The sequence below is a fragment of the Phymastichus coffea genome, unplaced genomic scaffold (assembly GCF_024137745.1).
Source record: "Phymastichus coffea isolate CEN01 unplaced genomic scaffold, Cenicafe_Pcof_1.1 PCOF00092, whole genome shotgun sequence".
Taxonomy (NCBI): Eukaryota; Metazoa; Arthropoda; class Insecta; order Hymenoptera; family Eulophidae; genus Phymastichus; species Phymastichus coffea.
Window position 1 is genome coordinate 715,445 of NW_026706903.1, and position 20,420 is coordinate 735,864.

At 34.2% G+C, this 20,420-nt stretch overlaps 1 protein-coding gene and 1 long non-coding RNA gene across 2 annotated transcripts; one reads left to right on the forward strand and one right to left on the reverse strand.

The window, feature by feature from the left end:
- Positions 1-77: 77 nt before the first annotated feature.
- LOC131669406 (uncharacterized) lies at positions 78-13,996 on the reverse strand. Its single transcript, XM_058944248.1, has 8 exons — positions 13,838-13,996; positions 8,843-9,020; positions 8,642-8,807; positions 8,397-8,485; positions 3,441-3,590; positions 3,114-3,371; positions 1,540-1,633; positions 78-370 (listed from the first exon to the last, which is right to left on the reverse strand). The coding sequence occupies exons 2-7, from the start codon at positions 8,982-8,984 to the stop codon at positions 1,548-1,550; spliced, it is 891 nt and encodes a 296-aa protein (XP_058800231.1). The 5' UTR covers positions 8,985-9,020; positions 13,838-13,996; the 3' UTR covers positions 78-370; positions 1,540-1,547.
- A 1,729-nt stretch (positions 13,997-15,725) lies between these two features.
- LOC131669381 (uncharacterized) lies at positions 15,726-17,068 on the forward strand. Its single transcript, XR_009302366.1, has 3 exons — positions 15,726-16,252; positions 16,587-16,833; positions 16,935-17,068. It is a non-coding gene; the product is annotated as an uncharacterized LOC131669381 (long non-coding RNA).
- Positions 17,069-20,420: the final 3,352 nt, after the last annotated feature.

The window sequence follows — 20,420 nt, forward strand, 5'->3', positions numbered from 1 at the left end:
TGTTATCCTTGAATTAACTTACCTGTTCGATTTTTAAAGGGACAAAGGTACAAAACTCAAAAGAATGTCTTGTCTAATAACATTTTTGTTGTAGGTTTTATTTTCAAGTGGCAATGATGTACGTTCAATATTTACATGACGATAAATGTTAATAAATAAAACTTCATTGGCGAAACTGTATTGTGAGAGGAGAGAGAAGTATGAGCTGTCTTATATTTTTTGTTTACCGTTTGAGATGATGATATTCGCTTCCAATAAATTGGTAATTTGTGATACTTGTCAATCGACTTTTTAATTTTGTTTCGTGATTGCGCTGATGTATGTTTCCAATGCAGGACTGACGCAGAATCCTAGGCGCGGTAGACAGAAGCTGTAAAAAGGTTATTATATTAGAGATTTGGTCGATACAAAATAAAATTAAGGGACAAAACTGGCGTTTTCATTGCAACTGTTTGGGAGTTTTTGCCTGTAATGGGCAAAATATGCCACTTTTTATTAAATCCGAAGATTATTTGTCTGTTTATTTTTTCAATATACGCATATTACTCCAATCCAACAATTACATTAGTGTGCCAAAAACTTTTTTAATATTGAATAAATAGGTATTATTGTTAGTCAAAATAATAATGGCAAATACACTGCCTAAACGCCAGCATACACAATAATCAAACCAAAGTTCAAGTTATCTAAACTAATTAACATGTACGGGTGAAAATTGCAAAAAAACGTCGATTGAACAAAAAATCGAAGTGGATTGCTCTATCGTTTTTGGCGATTTCGTCTTCTGTGAACGTGCCAGAGGATTAATCAATTATTCACATGGAGAAATCAGGAGGGTTTATTTTGGGAGGTTTACACCTGCAAAAAATGTTATAATTTTTGTGTGAAAAAAATCCATGGTTGCATCCAAAAAAATAGGTCCGCAAAAATCGAGCGTCGAAAAAATAAGATGCATGATTCTGAAAAACATCATTTGTTAAGCACCCATTGGCTTAGGAAAAATTATTTTAAAGATGTAGACGGATAAAAATTATTCATATATGTAGTTTAATGGAAAACATTTATGAACGAAAAGAGATGTAACAAGTATTTATTAAATATCTAAATTATGATTGAAAATTTCAAATAAATATTTTAATTTACAAAATAAAAAATATACTCAAGTTTATAAACAAATGATAAAAAAGTATATTATCCACGTTATAAACGAAAACTACTCTAATTTCCATAAAACAAAACTGCCACCTCTAAAGAATCTGGCTTCCTTTTCCTCCTGTTCTTTGATAATATCATACATGGTTTTATCGTGGGGAACTATAAAAAACCAAAAGTAATTATTTTCAGAGAAACAAAAAATGTCGTTCGAGTGTAATAAGTGGATAAACACATAGTAGTAGGATAATTTAAAAGGTACACATAAAGGATAATATAAAAAAGATAGAGACAAGGTATTTGTAGGTGGGTGGGCTGCGAAAAAAACTTTTCGAGCACAAAAAGAAAAAGAAAATACAACAATGTTAAAGATGGATCTCCGCTCACTTCAGTTTTCAATGACGATTGTACCATGGGCTCGTAAAGTGGAAGGTTGGAACGGGTTGCGAATAATAGAAATATTCCCGAGGTCCTGTAAAAACTGATGAAAATATGATTGGCATGATGTGAACTATCAACGAGTGCATGATTTATAGTCGAAGTATACATTCTATTTATTCATGAGATTGGTTATATCAATTTTATCTTATTTTGCATAAACACATTTGTATATTTACACTTCGACTATATTCCGTATAAATGTAATTGATTGCGACTACACATGTTTATGTATATGTATAGAAGACAATGGATTATGCTCACTGCTTGGAATTATTGATTTCTGTGACGATGCTTTAGAAAAAAATTTGTTGTCGACTGATGACTTTGTGGCATCATTATGACGATGAGAGAAGACATGTTCTCAAATGGCAAAAAAACTTTGAAAAAATCGGCAAAAAAACCAGTCAAAACCAACGACTACTACAAAATTACTAAACTACTAATATCTATCTACTAATCCTCTACTTTTAAAAAAAAAATGAAAAATACGAAAATATCACAGCTCAAAAAATTAGAAAAAATTGTTGATTAAAAAAATTATCATGCTGCAACATTGATTGCTTATCGGTTTTTTATCCTATATAAGCGAGCGATAGACAACAATAGGCCTCTTTTTTACGCTTAGAAGTGTGTCGTCAAAAATGCTCACTGAAAAATCTCCGTTTCTTTTATTTATTTTTTTTTTCAAAAAACAAATTCATCTGGCCGAGATTTATGGCTGCAGATCTCGGTCGACTGAAAAAAAGTACGATCGATGATTCATTCGTGATATCGAGTATTGAATTTTGTACTTTCTAAATTTCGTAAAATTTAAATTATGCTAAACAAATGCTCTGTACTGGAAATTTAGAAAGTAGTGCAATGGAAGAATTCTTAGCTACATCTATCTATGATCTACAGCCTATTATCTACTTAGTCACAATATTTTATTGAAATATTATTGATTTGTTCATAAAATTAATTAAATTACTTTGTTAGTTCATACATTATTATAAAACTAATTACTACCCTTGAAATAACACTTTCATTGAAAACTCGATCATCTCGAAGAGAGAAAAAAGTTTGTAACGTCTACGGTTGGCCAAACGAGTAAACGTGCAGGCAAGTGATAAACGCGTGTAAAAGCTGTAATGAGGAGCGACGAGCCGTGAACGTCTGTCACGTCAGTGGAATCGATCGATTTATACCGACGGTCGTTCTAAATGCGTATACATAAAGTGAAGGTTGATCGATGTTCGACCATATATACGAGAAGCTTACAAACTCATTTAAGCTTACTACTGGTATTTTGATAAACCGATAACCGCACGAGCTTATACTTTGCGCTAATATGCCAAACTTTGCAAATCTCAGTTTTTCAGAAATTTTTGGAAAAAAAATTTCTTTTACCGACTGACACGAAATTATTTGAAATGAGCAGTATTATTTCATATATATAATTTCCTAAGATAATAAAATTGAAAATAAAGGAAAATAATTAATTTTTTTTTCGACTACAGCTACACTAACGAGCAACTTACCGAAAGGCCTGAGTGGGTGCCTACTCCAAAGGTAATTGCGCTTGATCGGGCTGAGGTAACTGTCCCTTAGGTAAAATGGAGTACCATACTGAGCATAGCTTGGGATGTACGGCGCGAAGCTTGGGTACCACCATGGATCCCTTGAGAAAGCGCTTACTGGCGCACTCGGCGATGGCTCGAGCATGTCGAAGAATGGCCTCGCTCGGTCTTTCAACAACGACGTCGGGAATCGCGGCAAGATGTCGTCCAAAATGTTACCTACAAGGTATAAACTTTTAATGAAGCTTACATCTCTTTTCTTTTGTATTTGTTAAAAAATAAACCGACCGTGAATGTCAAACAGTGGTTTCGTTGACAGTCCAGCTGCAGGCGACGTGTGACGAGATAGAAGAGGAGACTTGCTCGGATACAATTTGTCGATGTCAGCCAAACGGTTCAAATGATCGTTCCATGCTTTGTCTGCGTCGAAAGGCTTTGCTGTGATAGAAAAAAATACATTTGAAAATATGCTTTTTCCAAGTTTTAAACTATATCTACTTTACGTAAGCCACAAAAGTAAATTATTATGATTTACTCTTCCGGTTGCAGAAATACAGTTTTATAATTGACATGTGTGCTTTGTTGATAGACGATGTACTAGTTGCAAATTACTTATTTGTAATCGCTTTGAAAAAAACATAGATCGTTCTATTAGTGAGCGTAACACGAAAGTGGTGATAAGGTATTATATATACATCGAAAAATTTTTGTCTTTTTGTAGACAATTTTTATTTTGTTTTTATAATAAAATAAAAAAAAAGCTACGTAAATATACATTATGTCAAACTTATTTCAACGTCATATTCAAGTCTAGAATAAAAAATATTTCATACCCTTAATTTTTTCTATAAAACATTTTGATATTTGTATGTTATTGACAAAAAAGTTGTTCTAAACATTTATCATGCTTACGAATTATTTTATTCAACATCAACGGACAAATTAATCGATTCGTTATCGGTGAAGCAAAAACAATGTTAATTTTTTTATAAACAATTTCCAATTTAACGTGATGTATGAGATTCTAATGAGATAGTGAAAGTATTGATGGTTGTTATAATCAAGATAATATTATGTAATTGGCGTGATTGATGTTAAGCCCAATTCCTTTCGATTTGCTAATTAGCAAAATAAATAAAAATAGATATGCAAGCCAAATATAATAGCTTTGACTCCAAAAGTTTGCTTGTGAAAAGTGTAAAAAAGCTGTTCAAAAAAAATATAGTTACTCTAACAGAAAAAAGAAGAAAAATAGTAAAAAGCACTCAGTTTTTGAAAACATCAAGCATATACTGACCTTTTTTTATCAAAAAACTTCCAGCGTGAAAAAAGTAGCTTTATGCGCATCAACTCAAAATTAAATTATTTTTTTAAGTATCTTCGTCTCCCATAAAATATAATTTCAAATTTTGTTAAACTGCCTTTGAAGGCTTGAATTCCAGGGCGATGTAAGAGGATGAACAATACAGGATCAAACATAACTTTTTTCACAGATTCATCGTTACAAATCCGATTGAATGCTTTTTTTAAGGTGAACAAACTGCGTACATTGTTTTCATAAGTACATTTAGTTTACAACTTAACAAAACTGAAAAATTAATTGGTTTGACATGAAATTTTTGGAAAAGACATAACATGTTCACAACTTGTAGTGTTGGATAGATCTTATATTTGGTCAATTTTGATTGTTGCAGTAGGTGTTTAGATAAGGAACATAGGATTAATGAAAAAAACAAACATGCCATCTCCTGAAAAAGACAGAAATTTTATAGAAAACCAGCTTGATCAAAAAAATAAATAAAATCAAGCCAACAGAATTTAGCTGCTTATTGTACTTTGAAAAAAAACTGTGAAAAAAGAATTGCTTTTTACTGATGTTAGTAAGAAATGCCTCTTTTACTCTAGCGCTGAAATAAAAACTAATCAAATTTATCAAGCTGATGAAAACTTCGAAGCATAATGAGAGATGTGAAAAAGAAAAAAACAGAAATTGGTAGCTTTCGATTTTTCTGCATCAACGAAGTTAGTAAATGATCATTTAAAGCTACTACTGACTAATTTTGTCCAATTGCGAAATAATTGTAGAGAGAGTAAAATGATTGTTCCACAAAGAATTTGAAAGTAATGTCATAATTTTTACTGTTTTCACAGATTTATCCATTTTCCTTTTTCACCACGTTTCGCAATTATTCTCACATGAAGATTCAAGAATTCAACAAATCCTTGCTTTTTGTTTATATTGAAAAACCGAAAGCACAAGTGACTTTTTTCAAACACTTAACTGATTTCTAGCTTTTTCAAGTATGGTGGACATGTTTCCTCTGTACATTTCATACATTTATATTTCTAAATAGTACTTATATATATATATATATATGTGTATATATATTATTAACTGTAACAAAATAGACGTTTTATTTAGTTGTCTTTGTCTGTAAAATCTATATTAATTGTTATGGAGTGTGTGTAATTATAAAATTTAAAGCTTAAATATTTCAAATATATTTTTGCTCTTATCGTATTCTTCATCGGCAACATCTTCATTCTTCAGAATTAATAGTTACATTTTAACGATAATACGGCGACAAAAGCTACGTAGGTGCGAATAAGTTGCTTTTTTTATTTTTTTGTTCAAGCCACGGCTGCAACGAATTCCACAAAGTCTGCAAAATTCAATGACATTCAGAAAGTCTCATGGGATGCTCCGACAAATAACAAGATAACGACAAAATTTCTATCAAGATGATGAAAGTTCATACTACTGCCGGAAAAATTTTTGCAGTTTCACAAAAAAATCATTTATTTTTATCGCCTAGCGTGGATGTAAGAATGTGTGCAATAAAGTCTTCGATTATTTTTGTTTTATACAGTCGCTGTATAATATTCGTCAACAGTTCGAGATAACAGCGCGAATGCTTCATCCACCAGTGGCTAAGTCAGTGTCTCAGTAGCGTACACATATGTGAATACTTTTCATATAAATAATCAGTCTGTGGTCTTGCAAAAGCTTGCAAAACTAAATGATTATAAAGACTATGACAAATATTCCCACAAACAAAAGCTACGTAATCACAGGAATAACCACTGGTGATGAAATCGAAAAAAAAGATACAAGAGAGATGAAACAAAAAACAAGGAAAAACATCGAGAACTAGTAAACAGCTCGATTGTGAACAATGCGACAACGCAAGATCATCGGCCCGACGATAAGTCTTTCTCTGTGGACCCATTTGCGCGCAATTTGTTGCCTTCTCACGTCGCTCAGGTTAGCAAGGCGATGGATTAGCGTCCACTCGGACGGTAAGCCTGGAAAGACAAAAACCACAATGGGCGCATGCTTCTTCTCCATAGGCGAGACTTTGAGTTTTAAGCGATTTTCTAACTTTTTTGTCAAAGTAATAGAACAGAAAAATTGTACGTTACGTCAAAAAGCTTGACAATAAACAAATTCCTTTTGGTGATGGAAGAAAAAGATGACAGCTGGTGGAGCCCAGACTATCTGAATGATCAAAGAGAGCCACAATAATTGCGAGAACAGTGACGACTTATGTTCATGGCAATGATCCATATGTGAGTCTTCCCTGGTTTCCTCAGTGTTTGTTTTCAGACTTCATAAATTTGAAAATAAAAGAAAACTTTCTTTTGCTTTTTAATGGAACGACAAAGGTGCTCAGTCCTTTTTGTTTAGCAGATGTATGTAAGTACAACGCATGTGAGAATGAATAACAAAAAATAAATGAAAAAATGTTTATTCGAACTTTTATAGCTCACTTTATTTTTCATTTAAGAATATTTCTTTTTATTATTTCATCGAACTAATCTTGTTGTAATTCGAAATTGCACAGTTTATTTTGTTCTTTAAATATGTAAATATGATCAGGTATAAGATATACATTAGTTAAACCTTATGTCAGTAACACATGTGTAATAGGTATATGCATGTGTAACTTTTTCGTGCTTAAATTCGATATATAGGTATAATAACGTGCAGTCGATTCAAAATTAAGACAAGGGCAACTTATACATATGATTTACGAGGAAACACGTTACAAGTATTGTAATTAGTGACGCTTTTACATATATTGTTTTCACATGATGGTGCTCACATCTCATTAGACACAAAAAGTACGAATTTTCAATTTAAGTTTTATTTTCGGTTTTATTTACTGAATTGTAATTACTATTAAAAATTTGTACTTTCGTATGTAACAAAAGTAAAAAAGGTAGGACTAAACAAAATATCATTTATTTTGTTTAATCATAAATTTTTACTTACGGTAATATTTATAAGGAGATCATGATCACTAATCACGCGAAGTCATTAATTTGAATAAACCATTTCGGATGTGTATTTTATATTTTCAGAAAAAATATTTAATTTCATGTTTTCAACTTCTAACTGCGAATTCTTATTTTATTTATTTTTGTGTACTTATAAAAAATAAAAATACATCTGTGTGCTTAGTATGTGTATATATATGCACACACACACGCACTAATGTGTGTACGTATGTATGTGTGTGTATTAATTAACATTTTAACGCATTTATACCATAAATATTTTTTTAGATTTTTACCGAATAGGCAATTAGAAGTCAAATAAATAAATAAAAAGTTACATAAGTGATATCTTAATAGCTAGTATATATTTATTATACAAGATATTAAATATATAGACTTCGTAAATTATTTATAGATGAGCGATCATGTTTATCTTTGATAATTTTTTCATGGACTTGTTAAAAATCACTCATGCGGGATGTTACAAACCTTTTCAATACGAAAATTACGAAGAGAAAAAAATTACACACATATTGACGACGCGATGATATTATATACGTATAAGTGTATGCAATTGCTTCCTTTGGCATTCGTTTATACTCCTATTTGATTATTTCGTACATACTTTGCACCTATAAATTTTCTAATTGTAATATCTAATATGTAATGATCGAATCTTATTTATAATAAATAATAAATACTCTGTACGTCTAACAATAATAATGATAAATAATATTAGAAAATAATAAATAGTTGTTCTATATTCGCCGTTTTTTTGTCCTTACAGGATCATCGAAACATATACATAATCATATATATTGCGATATCCATACTTCTTAATTCGGTTCGCATTAAAAAAGAAGAAAAAGATTCGATCGATTTAAAATGATTTGGTTTGCTGTTTTTTTTATGATTATTTAACGTTGTTATTGTGCTTGCCGAAGGGGGTGCTTTAGTACATACCGGAGACGAAGCGGTCGACGGGTTTGTATTGGTGGGGGTACAGTTGCCTTGGCGAATATCCGTAGATTTCACGATGAACTGGCAAGTACCTGTAACAACAGATGATGTTGAGACAATTACAAACGAGAGTTATAAGATTTTTCAATGCCTTGAACTATTAGTACGGATATCATGATAAAACGCGTGTTTAGCGATTGTTAAAAATACATTGAGAGGTAAACTAGATTTTGCAACAAATATATTACCTGTATCCCGGTGTGTGGATGCGATCAGCAGCATGGACCGGGTCATCGTAGATGGACTTTCCAAATGGATTCCACGAGGAATGTAGCTCTGGGAACTCGGAGCGGAAAATGCCGCGAGGTCTGTGAGTGTGCTCGGGTGCCCTCATATCGTCAGTGCCTAAACCGTCAAGGATCGTTTACATCTTCGTCATTTTCGCTCTTGAATTGCAAAAATAAAAAAAATCCAGTCGTGAGATCTCATACCTTTCAAAGCACGCACGTAGCTCTGCCAGAACTTTGCCTTCTTCGTGATGGGCTCGTTACGCCCAATCATTTCGAGATTGCTTCTGAATCGTGCGTCCATCTTACCGCTCTACTCAATTGCAACTACGTTCGTTCGCTGCAAATGAAATATTCAGAATGATTCGTGACAGTTTAGAAATTACACAGTAAGTATTTTGTGGCTTGTCCGATTACATTTTGGCTACACTACTGAAATCTCTTCTTTAGTTTGCAAATTCTATTTTGGGCTTTCTCATTCTGTTATTTCTTTTATTTCAAAATTACGTTCAAAGAAATAACAAATTCATAATCGGTTTATTTCTCAATCGCAGGCGCCCGATCAATTGTTTCGCGGCCAAAAATACAAGTCAACGGCGGAAGTTCAAACTGCGAAGCTTTTCGAACCCATTGAAATTCGACGAGGGTTAAACTCGTGTTTATTAGGCGAAAAATTGGAACGAAGCCAGATTGGTTATAGGATGTGCAGATTTTGTGAAATGGACCGCGATAGGATTTTATGTCTTACTTGTGCTTGCATAATTTTTGGACGCGGCTTGCAAGCCCACAATTACGAATAGTGTACGTGGTACCGAAAATGTCACGCATACTATTCGTAATTGTGAGAATCAAGATGATCGATGCTAATATCATCGAATACACTTGCCGCAATTAATTAGATTTCGAAGAATTTGAAGAATTACGAAATAATAGGTATTGGAAAAAAAGCTACTGAAAAATGTCATTTATCTGTAATACTCTGTATGCCGGAAATTGTAGAAATGTTGAGAAAGGATATAGATAGAATTTAGTGTAAGCAGTAATTTGTATCTGTGACAAAATATTTGGTCGAAAAGCTTCATAAAATTCAACAATTTTACAGATTTGGATGGCCTCCAATTTCTTATAATGATAATAGCTATATTTTTTTAAGCTGCGAAATTTACATTTATAATCTGCATCAAATTGTGTATTACAATTTATGCTATCAACTATTTATTATTTATATAATTTAAGATTACGTTGGATCAAAGGAATTATCAAAACATAATTTTCCAGGATTTGGTACAAATAAAATAGGAATCAAACTTAGAATCATATATCTTACTAGTCAGCTTATTTATAAGTTTCTAGAAATGTAGGGAATCCCGTACGAAAATACTAGGGACAAAACAAAAAAAAGAAGCTGGCGCTTCCTTAAAAGCAGCGGTGAGCAATCGATATCGCATGGCGGAATATCGCGTGACGCGAGAAACGGAAAAGAGAGATATAGAAAGATGGACTGGACCAACGAACTATATTTAGAAGTTGCCCGGGTGCACAACGCTTTTAAGTGGGAAAAACAGGTGCGCATGACTTTGACCGATTTTGTCGACTGCCAGTTGGTTTAGATCTGTTCATGGTTTGATTTATTAATCGTGTAATAAGATTATTATTGTGTACAATATCATCAATTTTTACTTGGCATTTCCATTTTGGTCACTTATTAAATTTAATATTTTATGAAAATATATTTTAAAATAAATAAAAATCATAAATTACGTAACTTTCATATAGCATACAGGTGTTTTGATATTTTATTATTTTTAAGCTTACTTAATCTCAACTACTAAACTGGAACAAATTTACTAACTGTTTAGTCGGTTCGAACCGACGGTTTGTTTATATCAAGTATAAATAAATATGAATCCATTGTAATAATTTGGCAATAACGTTGAAAAAAAACATGAAAATCTCCCACGAGTCGAAGTTCAGCCTCGAGTGTTTGTTGAAGGCACCTATTTTTAAAAGATTTTTGCTACGCGTGCAGTGTGTTAGCCAGACTAAGTTGAATGGTCGTGAAAATCGACGCACGCGAATTCTGTTGCCTGTTCACCGGTTTCGCGTGCCAAGAGCTTGCGCGTGCACACCGTATTAAGCGCGCTATGGCCTCCTTTTTAATCGGGTCACTGTCGTCACTTCGCCGATGGGGCACATTGCTCCAGGTGATGTTGTACCTTATTTATTCTCGTCGCTCACGAATGTCAAGTTGATGTTTTTAAGAGTCGTTATTTTCTCATATCGTAATATTAGAATGTACAATTTTTATTTAAGTCAATATAGTAAATTGCAATGCAAGTGCGGCGAAGTAGATGCTTGTGTCGTGTGGCGTTTACGGAAAGTCACGCGAAGCAAGAATCTCTTTCTCGAGCATGTATCGTAGGCTATTTTTTGATACAACGTAAGCAAAGTTCGATTTTGAGCACCCACCGAAAGGTCGATCGTGCGGGAAAATCACATTTTGCACACGGAGTGTCGAAATAGTATTTTTTTCCGCATTTCGCACCAAGCAGTATAAAAAACTATTCGTCAGTACAATAAAATATTGAAAACTCGAGTTACGATAAATGCGATCTGATGTTAACTATAAAGCTCAAAAATACATATGAATTAGATGCAGACAACCAGAAAGGCACGTCAAAGTGAAATCACAGTGGGCGCAAAAAGCAAAAGTGCGCGCTCGAAGATATGCTTTTTCATCGGTCGCTTGTAATCTAGATAATTCCTAAAAATAGATGCACGCACGCTTCGTAACAGACCGAATCGTCCAGGGCAACAATCCAAAAGAAATGAAGAACTCGTTCGTAGGTGGTTTCGTTTATCGATTTATCGAGACAGACTACTTTCTCTCTTTTTAAAATAACATATTGTCGGCATTTTCAAAAAATGAAAATTTTCACATTGTCGCATTCTTTGAAAAAAGAACAATCGATTTCGAATTTTTAATCCGTTCAGCAACATCTAACTTTATTTATGTTAAATTTATATTTGGACGTCAAGTTCGTCTATCGGTATATCCATTAATCAGTTCAACAATGCGGTCGAACAGCCTCATAATTTGCAGCGGCGAGAGAAAACAGAATCGCAAATGCGCGTATATGCTTTGAAATAGCCTTTCGTTAATTGAACGAACCAGTAACTTCAAAGAGCGGAATTTATCGACGAGCGATATTTAAACGTGAAATTTCTTCGGCGACGCGAAAAGCTCGAATAAATTGTTAGGAAGGTACTCTCGGCATAATTCACTTCCGATGGAGCTTGTTATTCCAATTTCGCTGAGAAATTGCTAGATTTTTAGACAAGCAAACAAGAAAGCTTTGACTCTATTTCAGATTACTTTCTGGCGGATGATCGTTCCCGTTTTCACTGAGTTATTGACACACACACACGCGCGCGCACACAAGTCACAAGTCTGTTCTAAATGTTTGAACGCCAAGAGCACTATAACTTCGGATGTATTTAGATGCTCTCAAAACATTAAAGAAAGACAATGAGATTGGTTTGTGAAAACGTTACTTTATGGTCCCATTATTATTGAGTGCAATTGATTAAGTTTTTATTTGCATAGCTCATTTAAACTATTGATACTGGTTTGCCATTGTGTACTTTCAATAAAATGAAAGTGTAAATAATTTAAATTTATTATAAATTCAGTTAATTATCTGACTGTTGAATATTCGAATAACGATCGGAAAATGACGAAAGGTTTGGTTCATAACTACACAACTTCAAAACTAAGATGGAAAATTCTAAAATAATTCTATTTCATCAAAGAATTTAATGAAAATTGTAAAAAAAAATTAATAACAGGTAAAGCGAATGTGAAGCTCACCAAAAAGTTGTAGATCAAGACTCAACAAACTACCTCCGTCAGAACTGAAGAACAAAACAATGCGGGCCGCACGCGCGAAAGATACGCGGAGAACAAAAGGTCCGCGCGCGAGTAGCGTCGACTGTAAGCTTCTTCAGCCTGTCTATTTTTGAGTCGGACGCGCATCGTTGCATAATCATCCCCACCTACCTTCCTACCATTCACGCCACGAGCCAATTATTATAAACAAAATATCCCATCCCGATCGGTTTCTTTCCTCTCGAAATGTGTGTTATGTTATTCGATCATTTATTTTCTTAAGCGCAAAATTGAAGAAATTTCATCGTTCGAGTTGAACGTCTGGATAGGGCAAAAGTCGGTCGGTTGTCTGTTCTGCTTGCTATGGTTGATTGACGTTTTAATTGCTCACCGCGAGCGCGTGCAAAATAAGATTATAGGCCGCCGAGTCTGAGTATTTCGGACGTTCCCTCTTTTCTTGAAATTTTCTAAAAGCGACAATAATTCACAAATAACATGAATTTCATAATAAAAACTAATAATTGAAATCCAAATACTTTTAAAAATTCCTTAAAATAATTTTATAATTATGCAGAAAATAACGCAAGACATCGTTATTGCGACATTCCAAGCAGGAAGTATAATATTGGAAGGATTCAGCATTGGTTTAAATTACGATCAAATATTGCTTGCCAGTAAAAAAATATTATGTAAGTAATGCAAAATGAACGGTATGTAGGGTTATTGAGAGGTTAATCATTTATTTACAGCAAACTGAAATACACAAACTGTCAATCAATGACAGCTGTCATTATTTCATTCATGGTGTTAGGTTAGTACAACATAATACAGTCTTTATAAGACTTGTCACAAGTAATAGTAGTAGAGCCAGGTTACAGCGTCTCGTCTGGCAGCGACGAAGAGAATGAAAAAGAGAGAGAGAGAGAGAGAGAGAGAGAGAGAGAGAGAGAGAGAGAGTAAAGAAAAAAGAGAGAGTACGAGTGCGAGATAGACAGAGCTTGCAAAGTCAACTCTCTAACGCACTCTGCGATATGAAATTTGGTTCACTTGGTCCGCTTTTTATTTACTTGCTGGTCACACCACTGATCCTTAACACTCTCGTACACTTGTATGCGTGCACAAATTATGAAAGAAAAAATTTTTTTTGAAATAAATTAAAGAAGATGTGTGAAGAAAAGTAATAATCTCGAAAAACAAGCCACTTGTGTATCGCAAGATCCTCTCCTGTAGGCAGGCGCATTTCCGCAGAAGGAGAAGATGACAATTACCTAAGTTTATCGGTTGACCGTTCGGTTCGATGATGTGAGCCAAGACTGAGCGGACACCGGCCACACTCTTAGTTAGTATAGACTTGCGACAAGGGGGAGGAGGAGCTTTTTTCACTACTTGAACGCCACCTGGTGGTGAGTTTGTATCTTCGCGACATTTATGGCAGCCCACACCGGAAGGTCATGCGTCGTCTTGGGAGAGAGAGAAGAACAAGAAAAAGAAGAAAAAGCGCCGAGGAAAGGCGAAGGTCGACGAGCCTCTACAACTCTTTTACGGATGGACGGTTTATGATTTGTTTTTTCCTTTGGCTTCTTTTTTAGATGGGAAAGAGCTTGCGTACATCCGATGTATGTTAAACGACGTGGATAACGAATTTTCGATTTAAATAAAGAACAAAATGTCATAAATACATGAAAAATAATATAATTACATTTTTTTTTATTTCAAATAAAAAATTCTTCCTCACTCGACTATCAGATTCTAAACATAAATGCAAGCTTTTAAATTCATAATCGATGAAAATAACCAATATGATATTTTACAGTAGTAATGTATAATATAATTTATAAAATTTATAATTTAGAAATGTTCCTGATTTTTTTTCTCTTTACTGATTCACGTAATTTTAACAAAACGTTTTTTGCAAATTTTTAAGCTATTTGTTTTCATAACAATAGCATTGTTAAATGTTAAACAAATTAACAAAACAATATTTGACAAAGATATAAAATTACTTTCATATCTAGAAAAAAAGGCAAGTAATTAGCTTGTAGAGAAATGGCTTATTAACAAGCTCTTGGACATGTATTCTCCACGGCGAAGGTCGGTACAGAGCTCGACGACTTGGTCGCTTTTACGAAATCCATCGCGACTCGTTCCGGCCTCGCAACTCGATGGCAAGTGGTAAACAATTATTAATATCTATAAATAATGGTTAAAAAAGTGATTTATGACTGCACGAGAATGTTCTCAATATTTTTGGATATTTATGCAGGTAAAATGAGTAATGGCAGTGTAATGAGATAACATAAATAGATAATAAACAAGTTTGTTCAAAAAATAAAAGCATCGCCATGCTTTTGAGTTCATCCATATTTTGGTGATAAGCGGAAAAGTTCTATCTAAAAAAACAAAGCTCGATTTAATGTTACACTCATGAAGCACCCGATTATTCACAAAAATATTTTCTACTCCACTCGAATGTCCATTTTTGGCGGGATGAACACCACTTGGCCAATTTTGTCCGTAGCGTAATCGCGCAAGCTCGCTTATGTGCTTGGGCGCGTAAATTAAATTTAGCGAAAGTCAAACGAAGAGCTAGAATTGGCCACGTTTTGTTTACAAGCGCAGCTTACTCTCTTTCTCAAGATAAAATCTACGTCACAACTCTGCTGTTCACGCGCGTCACCAGCACAACAGTCAGGGGGCCAAAAAACAAATCTGCCTCGTGGTTCGAGAGGAAAGTTTTCCTATTTTACGATGATGTGGCTGGGATAGGTGCGCTAAGGAACCGCAAAAAAAATAATACTCGAGCTGACGCACGCGGGGATGAGACTAATAAAGTCCCGTCATTCGATTCAGTTTGCTTGTGCGCCGGCGACGAAATAAATATCTATTGCAAATATTTTTGTATTTTGCAATGGGAATTTCGCATTTCTCTCGTTTTTCTCCAATTTAGAAGATACAGTATTCGGCGAACAGAAATAAAATAGGTTTTTTTCTTGAAGATTTAGTTTCTAAGTGGCGTAACGTTGAAATATCTACTTAAATTAGTTACATGAATCATATTTTTTTTGGAAATAAATTTCGTTTCTATTTCATGTATGATAATATTTTATTAGTATAGATAAGTATGATCGTAGCTTTAAAATGTGAATTAATTTTATATCGTTTTGTTCTATCTTTTCATCACAATTATATATTTACTGAAATTCATTGGTGACTATGTAATTTTCCAGTGAATTTTTTCCACACTAATTTGATATTCTGATACAATTGCATTTAGTTACCGTACATTTGCAAAAGCTTCTGTAATGAACGTGAAAGACTAAATTATCGTGTATTTACGATTTGCAGCGAACCGATGTAAGGGTAAGACTATAGAGGTAATATATCGTATCCAAAATATTTTAGTTTCCTTGTTTACTGAAACCCAATGATTTCATATTAAATACATTGTCGCCAATTAACTTGATGACGTTATCAAGTATCTCGCAGCTCTTTCAGCCAATATCTCAAAGAATAACCCATAGTTATCACTGCATGTGCTTGCATATAAAGGTGAAATGGTCTCGAGACTGTGTGTCGGAAAGGTGATCTCTTGGATTTGGCAACGTTCGGTCATTCGTCCTCAGTGGTTTGCCCGCCGTTCGCTCTAAATGCACAAGCTATTTTTATGCCCTCCTCGAGCAAAAGTGAGTAAGAGAGAACGTATGCGGCTATGCATCTATATACACAGAAATCCGCTACTGTGCGCGAATTTATATTTTTCAACGCGGCCACGGCCAAACGGGCATTAGGCGAGCTTCCATTTTTTTTCATCCGACCAGCGCCGCGGAGAGAAAACAATACTAATGGATTCGTATTCATCCTTATTATCGTGATAGGATTTGTTAATTTTAATTTTTCATGTGACATTTTCTATAAAATTTACTTGAGAAAAAAATCTCCATCTCTAATTAAATAGCGAACGAATTCAAATTAAAAAAAAAGAAAAATGGCGATTTTCTCCTCAACATTTTTCTACAGGAGGACAATTTTTCATGAGAACGTCGCCACGGCAGCTGTCTCGCTTTCGAGAATTCGCGCTTGAACTTATTTCGCGTTCGCAATAGCCTACTTTCAAAATGTTGGAACTCTTGGTATCCGACCCAATTTCCGCGAGAGAATTTTAAAATTAGCAACATGCCACCCACGCTCATGTGAGTGCCCTTGCCAACGACGAGACACACTAGTGACTGGAGAACGCCATGTCCTTTTTCGTTTGATAGTCGAGGTATGGTATGAATGTATTGTAAAGTTTTTTGAAACATTATAGCTTTTTAAAAATGTATTCTGAATTTTAGCTTCGTGTTTACGAAGTTTATTATATTTCAGTAATGTCGAATGTGCTATACATAACTAATTGTTAAATATGATGATTAGCCGTGGTATATTTTTGTACTACGCTCAGTAAGCTCGAACCAAAAATAGCTCAAAATAAGAAATTCTGGGTTGGCGCTCGACGAAGGAAATTCATTAGGAACTAGAAAAAAATATATTCCACACGAAAAACTATTTTCCAATAATATGTAAATAAAATTTATACAATAAACAACAACAAAATAAAAATGAAGCTTGCCGTAAATCGACCGTCGATCCTATTTTTTTCACTTGCTCAAAATAGTCAACATTTTATATTCGAATAATTTCACAACATCGCAAGCTTTCCAAGAAAACAAGTTGCGAAAAGTAATTCTCAACGACAAAATAACTATTAGCTTATTACACCTCACAACGCTATCCTAAAATCATACTCTTCTATTCCAAAAATATCTCTGAGCGCACCGACAGATTAACACGTATTTTCACCTGTATGTGCGAGGCTATACTTTCGCAACTTGGCTCGTTTCTTCCGGCATTAATCGTTGTTATCCCGGATGCATTTGGCTTTGTTATGCTTTGCAAAGAAGGCGACATAATATTCGGCAATGCGACGGCGTGTCGATCAAAGCGCGCAGGGACGTTATGGTGACAAATTGATGATAGATTGAGCGACGAAGAATGTGGATTGCATTGTTTCTTTATAGCTATTTTTGTACTTTGCTTGACAGCTTTTTCATTTTTACTAAACAAGTACATAACAAATACAATGAGCTGGTAGCCATTAGAATATGCTTAGAAATGGACGTAGTCTTAAAGAATTGTATATTAGACCGCGTCCGTATGTATTCTCGCGTAATAATTAATTTCATCTGAATGTAGAATTATTATTAGTACATTGAGAAACACATTTGTTCGAAGAAAAAAAGTGACTGCTGATGAGGTAATAGAAATCAACCAACGAAACGTTGAAGAAAATGGATATTTATGTGTTAAATTGTTTTTTCGGTAAGCTAAAGATTCGAAAATATCAAGTTTTAAAGAGCCTGTAGATTTAACTGTGATAATATAAATTTGATACCGATATTAGTATGTACTAATTTGTAATAATTTGAAAAAAAAAGAAATTTCATCCGTCCAATGGCAAGTGGAGTAATGTAAGATCTCATGCGAGAATCTAATTTTTCATAATCGATACAAGAAATTGTCTCGAAAAAATCACTATACTTAACCCATCTTGAAAATGTTCTCTGTTCCGTAGAGAATCTCATTCTACAAAGAAGAAAATCCAATAACTTGAAAGTAGATCAGAGCTAACAACCATCATCCTTTTCGCGTTAATTAAAGAGCGAACTCGTTGTTATCGGGACGCGACGAGCGTAGTGAAGAAATTGACACGGCAAAGTAGCCCTCGGGAGCCAACAACAAAATCAATAAGGCGCGCCATTCTAAAAGGATCACTCCGTATATACCCAAGTCCCGAGAGCCACGCTGATCCTCACTAAATTGAAACTTATGAGTTTTTTTCTTCCGCTACTTTCCTCCCTAGGCAGGTTTCGCTCGCTCGGGGCGCGATCTTGTGCCGTTTTAGCAGTCTACTTCACTCTACTGTCTCGCTTGGATTTTTTGTTCGTCTTATTCTTCCTGCAATTTTCAATTCTTTCAAGCTTGTTTATTCCATTTTGTAATTAATTGTTAGAAGAAAGTTCGCTTGTTATTATTTTGCTTATTCTATTGGTTTCCGCAACAAATTGGTTCCGGCAGTTTCAAATTGCAGCTTATAAACTTCTATTATTCGCCATCAACCTATTTTTATTGTTAATGTGTGTAAGTTGAAGAAAGAAAAAATTTCGATAGCTCTCTGAGTCATAAGATCGCTCAAATTGTATCAATATATACACTATCAGGAATTCAGTATCAATATACCACATCCATCTCGACTCGCATCAAATTTAGACGTTGCATCAAGCGACTAATTGGTCATCTGTACAATCCTTCCGACTAAATTATACATACGATAAAAATAGCATAATGCCTGATCAATTACATTCTAAAACTACTTTGCACGACCTTTCAACTACTGACTCATCGGTATTCTTGAAAATCGTATGCTTTAAGATAAAATTTCATTTCGTATTCACACTCAAAAAGATACTTGTGCAGTCGAACACCCGGCTTGCTCTTCTCAAATGTAAAAAAGCCAACGCACGCTGATCGAAATGAAAACACCGATAGCCCCGGAAATATTGACAGGCATTGTGCGCTTTTTGGCGTGTGCGCGCGTCTCGGGTGGTCACCACGGCTGCCGCTGCAACAATGTCTGCACGCCGACGCCTCGCTCCTGCGGTGCATTTTAACATTAGACCGCAGTGCCGCTGCCGCACACTGCAGGACAAATATTTTCTAATGGGCTTTTCGTATTGTTATGATGGACCGCGATTTTTCTCGCTTGACTTCTGCCACGTCAATTGGACATAATTGTTTATGATATTTTTGACGGCGAGAAGGATCGGCAGAAGAGATGGTTTTTATTTAGGGTGTGGCTCGATGACACACTAAGGATTTTCTTTAGCGGATGTTATTGTGTTTGTTAAGATAATAATAATAAATGACATTTATCTTGCTGCATATTTCGGAAATTGACGAAGAAGTATGTTTCCCGTCTGCGTTGACTGCGAATGCATATAGTGTGAATAGATAACGAAGCCAGCATTTTTCTGTGAAATTCAAAGACATCAGTTCTGCATGCAGCCTGAAAGTAAACTGTAAAAATGCATTGCTCAAAACAAAATAAGTTTTAATTGATAACTCACTTTTTTTAAGCGACAAAAAATACTTGAACGATAGAAATTAATTAATATTATAAAACATTGTATCCTGTTGTAAAAAACGCAGGTTTTATCAAAGCACAATCTGTTTTTTTGAACAGTATTCATATTGATATCTATTTAGTGTTATACGTTTTTCTTGACTCTGGTTTTTAGCATTGGCATTTTGTTTTTTTAGTCATTTGGTAATTTAGCCAGAAAATATTTACACTCTTTCATTTTCAAAACAGGAAATACAAAACGATTAACAAAATCAGAAGAAATGATAAATTATTGTTCCGCTTTATTTAGTCTGATTAGATTTAGTAAGTCTTTTCATCATGGGCAAGATATTGCGTATCGACGTTAAAGCGAAATGAAAACTATACCTGGTGTTGAAAATTCTATCATATATAAAAAGTATATATACAAAAGTACTGTTTACCATAGTCAAGATTATATAAATAAACGAAAGAAACCAATAATTCATCGTACAAATACATTCTGGAGAATACGGGCATATTATAAAAATTATAAACTAGAACGACGAACCACTTATACAGCTACGGGTTTTTCATATTTTCCAACAATTTTTCCAGAAATATTACTCAGATAAGTAATTCTGAGACCCATTATTTATGTCAAATGCAAGGTTATAATAATAAATATAAGAAATGTCCGGAAAAAACTATTC

Excerpts from the sequence above, each read along its gene's own strand:
- LOC131669406 (XM_058944248.1), bottom strand. The coding sequence starts at position 8,984 with ATGGACGCACGATTCAGAAGCAATCTCGAAATGATTGGGCGTAACGAG. Across the intron at positions 8,808-8,842 it reads TTTTTTTATTTTTGCAATTC|ACGGTTTAGGCACTGACGAT; the intron begins AAGAGCGAAAAT and ends AAACGATCCTTG. Across the intron at positions 3,591-8,396 it reads CGTCGACCGCTTCGTCTCCG|CAAAGCCTTTCGACGCAGAC; the intron begins GTATGTACTAAA and ends TTTCTATCACAG.